This window comes from Triticum dicoccoides, chromosome 2B, assembly GCF_002162155.2.
Source record: "Triticum dicoccoides isolate Atlit2015 ecotype Zavitan chromosome 2B, WEW_v2.0, whole genome shotgun sequence".
Taxonomy (NCBI): Eukaryota; Viridiplantae; Streptophyta; class Magnoliopsida; order Poales; family Poaceae; genus Triticum; species Triticum dicoccoides.
Window position 1 is genome coordinate 317,243,658 of NC_041383.1, and position 4,092 is coordinate 317,247,749.

The window sequence follows — 4,092 nt, forward strand, 5'->3', positions numbered from 1 at the left end:
CTAGAGATCCTTTTAATGATATTTGTCATTTCTATCTTTAGACAATGTGGTTGATTCAGATTTGTCTGTTGCTGCTCCTTCTTCGTGGTTTTCTTTCTTTCTTGCACGGCACGTTTGTCTTTATTCACATGTTGTGTTTTGCAGGTGGTGATGCCGCTTGTGGAATCGCCTCAATGGCGCCGGAAGGCCACCGATTTCTTCTCTTCATCTAGTAAGTGCAGCTGTACTGTAACCCTCTCTTGCTTTTTTCTAGATCATGCTGTTTTCATGTCTACTCATCTCCAACTGGTGTATAACAACTAAATGTATACCATCACGCTGTTTCAAGTAGGCCATTGTCTAGTGCACTTCTGAAATTACTTGAAATACTGTTTTGTGGCCTCACACAATATCTGTGTTCTAGTTATTTATATCGATTTCATACTATCTTTGGACACTGAATGTTGGGTGTGAATGTTTTTGGGGCAGGCTTCAAGCTGAAGCAGGCAGGGCAATCTGCAGGGGATAATATAGCTGATGTTGCCGGGAAGGTTGGAACAGTGGTGAAGAGTCGGTGGGCTATCTTCCAGGATGCTAGACAGCGACCGCCACCACCAGGAGATACTGTGCAGGAGCGCTTCATCTCTGCTGCTGCCAACACTGGAGTGATTCTGAGGAAGGGCATTTCAGAGACAAAGGAGAAGGTCGCGGTGGGAAAGGTCAAAGTTGAAGAGGTCTGTGCCTTGGGGCAAAAATTTTACTTAAGTTTTATTTTCTTCACTTGTAGCTTTAGTTGTTCCATCACAAATATGGAATTTATTATGGTTCAAAAAAAAAGTAAATATATGGAATTTATTCTTTATAACCTCTACTCTTTAGACAAAGACTCATATCACCATGAAATAACTACCAATATTTCACCACCTTTATTAGTTGCTATGCAATTACCTCGTGTCATATATGATGCCAACAGTAAGAATGTGTGCAGTGTGCATGGCATCATCACCAGCCACAATTTCTCCAAATGTTCTACAACTTGATTATTGATATCCCAGGATGCATTCAGGAGATATTTGTTTCTATTTGTCTCATAGTTTGTATTCCAGGGGAATCTTCAGACCATAAATCGCTGAAATGTTCGGGTGCCCGAGATTTAGCTTGCTATGCTTTCTATGATTCCTAATGTTACCAAACAAACACTTGGTGAGACTGACTTTTGTGGTTCGGCCTGATTTCTTGCAGGCTGCCAAAAAAACTGCGGACAAAAGCAAAACTATTTTGAACAATATTGAACGCTGGCAGAAGGTTTGTGATTTGAAGTTCTGTTACCTGCCACTTGACAGTATTATCTCACTTTATTGGGGAAGTATGCTGATTCTTACTCTCTTATTGCTTTTCGCAGGGAGTTGCGAGCAATGACGGTGAGTTTACAGTACATTGCCTTAAGAATTTATTTGGAATTCATATCTGTCATGGCTTTTAGCGCACCTAAAATTCTTATATCATACTGGAAGAGTGGAAATTCTGCAACTCTCAACATATATGTAGCTACATGATAAACATGTGTTTCTTTGCTTGGCTTATTTTAACAAAATCTTCTATGCTATTCTGCATGTGTTGTTGTTCTGTCTGCCGATGATTAATGGTTGAGATTTAAACTCATTGGTTGCCAATAACCTTGCCTTGTAAGCTTGCAGTTTTTGGTGTTCCTGTTGAAGCCACTGTACAACGGGAGCAATATGGTAAAGCTGTGCCTCTGATACTGGTGAGGTGTGCAGACCACTTGGTTATATCAGGTGAAATCGCTGAAATTAACAGACTGGTTTCTTACTACATATTTTGTACTGGATCTGACGGCTGAAACTATCTGATTAGGCTTGAGTAATGAGTGCTTGTTCAAATCTGAAGGTGACAGAAAAGTTCTTCAGCAACTAGTTTCACTTTACAATGAGGGTAAGGGGGCACCCTTGTCACCCGACTCATATTCTAACTTAACTTTTGTAGCAAATTTTGTATTGTGGGTTTTATGAGTTTGTTGTTTGCAGATTCGGGTGCATCTTTGCCTGATGGTGTTAGCCCTCTTGATGTAGCTGCACTGATCAAGTGCTACCTTGCCAGCATCCCCGAACCGCTTACAACATTTGCTCTTTATGATGAGCTTAAAGACGCGAGGGTTAGCATTGATGATCTTAAGAACATACTGAAGAAGCTTCCAAATGTGAACTACATGACACTAGAATTTGTTACAGCATTGCTACTGAGAGTAAGCCGTAAATCAGCACTCAACAAGGTATGCCTCATCCCTTTTGGTACTTTATCCCTGCATTCTTTTTTTATCTGCTTCTCTTTTGATGCTTCGGCACTGAAAAAATTGAACTAAAAATAGTAAAGCTCAACTTACTGCAGAATGTAAATCTATCAACATGATTGCTGGCATCCAGCAATGACTTTGACAACCACCCTTTAAATTTCATGAAGGACCAACATTGTTATTTTCTGACAAGGAAGGACTAATCTCCACGTAACATTGTTTCTTTACCGTGTACTTCACTCATGGCTCATGCATCACTTAGTCTTAGAAAATGGTATTTGACCTGCCGATTCTTGGTTTATGGTGCTAGTTTATTGTTGGTCTCCTTCTGTAACAACTCTCCAATAACAGCTAGATCTAGGGAAAATACGTTCTACTATCAGGTGCAGTTACACCCACATCTCATATGCTACAATGTGGTAGTATATCTACCACTTTATCATGTTGCGTATGTTCACATACTATATCTAAGGTTTTCCAAAGCGAGCTACATGAAATTTTTTGCAGGTGAGTCCATAGTTTTTAGTATATTTCGAAAATGACTTAATATTTGTATGTATAAAGCAGTATACTAAAAAATGTACACAATACTTAAAAAGTGGTATATATACTACTGATATATTCTTATATACAATACAACATATTACCTGTACATATACTCAGGTATGATAGATACTACCTAGAATGTATGAAGCATATAATATGCTGTACATAATTTAAAGCAACACTCAAATAAGCATGAACTGCCTGTAAAATGTAGTAGAATGCATTGAACACTTAATCCATAAATCACTACTAGTATTTATAGAGTTATCCATGAAACCTTTTGATCATCGATGAGTGCCATTTCCTGTTTAGATATCACAAATCTTCACTGGGCCGCAATGTAATTGAAATGACTCTTCAACATTAATTTTTTACTCTCCATTTGTAAATTTCAGTCACTTCTTGTCCAATTAGGAACAAACATGCTCAATGTATTTTAGTAGAAGAGAACATGATGATTCTTGAAAGCACCTGCTTACCTATCTTAACTAAAAGGTTTGAGAGTAGAAACAACAGTACACAGAAATGAGTTCACCAGATAATTCTTTCAGTTCCATCTGGTTTGATAGACCACATTGTACAACTTTCCACAGTTAGGTTCTTCACAGTTAGTGATTTCTATAGTATAGACTGCTTGTGAAACTTGCGGGTTTGTTTCTATTTCTGGAGCTGTTCTCATTCGTCAGGGATTTTATTTAGTTTACTATAAAATAGTCATTTCCTTTTGAGTGTTGAAGCAAATTTTTGGTGCCAAGTGCAGATGGACTCTCGTACCCTTGCTGTGGAGTTCGCACCTTTGATCATATGGCAGCAAGGGGATTCTGGAACAGATTTACGGAATCATCTCAGATTCACACTGAAACCACCTCCAAAAATTGTGGACGCGACGACAAGTACCACTACATGGGACTTGCTAGGTATGTAAATTGATTTCGTCTTAGAGAATCCAGAGATTTTATAGCGGTTGAAGGCTGGCATTGGTTTCCCTTCATTAGCACAAGGGGGAAGCAATTAAGTAGATATTTCGACTCATGTTAACAAACATGCTTGATGCCCTATATCTGGTTGTCAAGTTATTGTGAATGCTAACTATCTAGTATGAATTGATAATTGAGGCTGTGCTATCTGCCAAGAAAGTTGTGGGTGTGAACGAGGGGTCAAACTTAATCCAAAAGCCAATTCAAGTGTGATTTAGCCACCCATCTTTAAGCTGCCAAGTAAAGTGTCCGTGAATGAGGGGTCAGCTTAATCCAAGA

General features: G+C 38.7%; 1 protein-coding gene across 2 annotated transcripts in view; it reads left to right on the forward strand.

Moving 5' to 3' along the window:
• Positions 1 to 4,092, forward strand: part of LOC119363601 (uncharacterized Rho GTPase-activating protein At5g61530-like) — a 6,781-nt gene that overhangs the window by 562 nt on the left and 2,127 nt on the right. For both annotated transcript variants that reach the window (XM_037628984.1, XM_037628985.1), the window contains exons 2-9: positions 145 to 211; positions 469 to 713; positions 1,222 to 1,284; positions 1,382 to 1,400; positions 1,677 to 1,775; positions 1,855 to 1,932; positions 2,025 to 2,269; positions 3,597 to 3,753. In XM_037628984.1, the coding sequence (XP_037484881.1) occupies positions 151 to 211; positions 469 to 713; positions 1,222 to 1,284; positions 1,382 to 1,400; positions 1,677 to 1,775; positions 1,855 to 1,932; positions 2,025 to 2,269; positions 3,597 to 3,753 (967 nt within the window). In that variant the 5' untranslated portion in view covers positions 145 to 150. The remainder of the gene's footprint in view (positions 1 to 144; positions 212 to 468; positions 714 to 1,221; positions 1,285 to 1,381; positions 1,401 to 1,676; positions 1,776 to 1,854; positions 1,933 to 2,024; positions 2,270 to 3,596; positions 3,754 to 4,092) is intronic.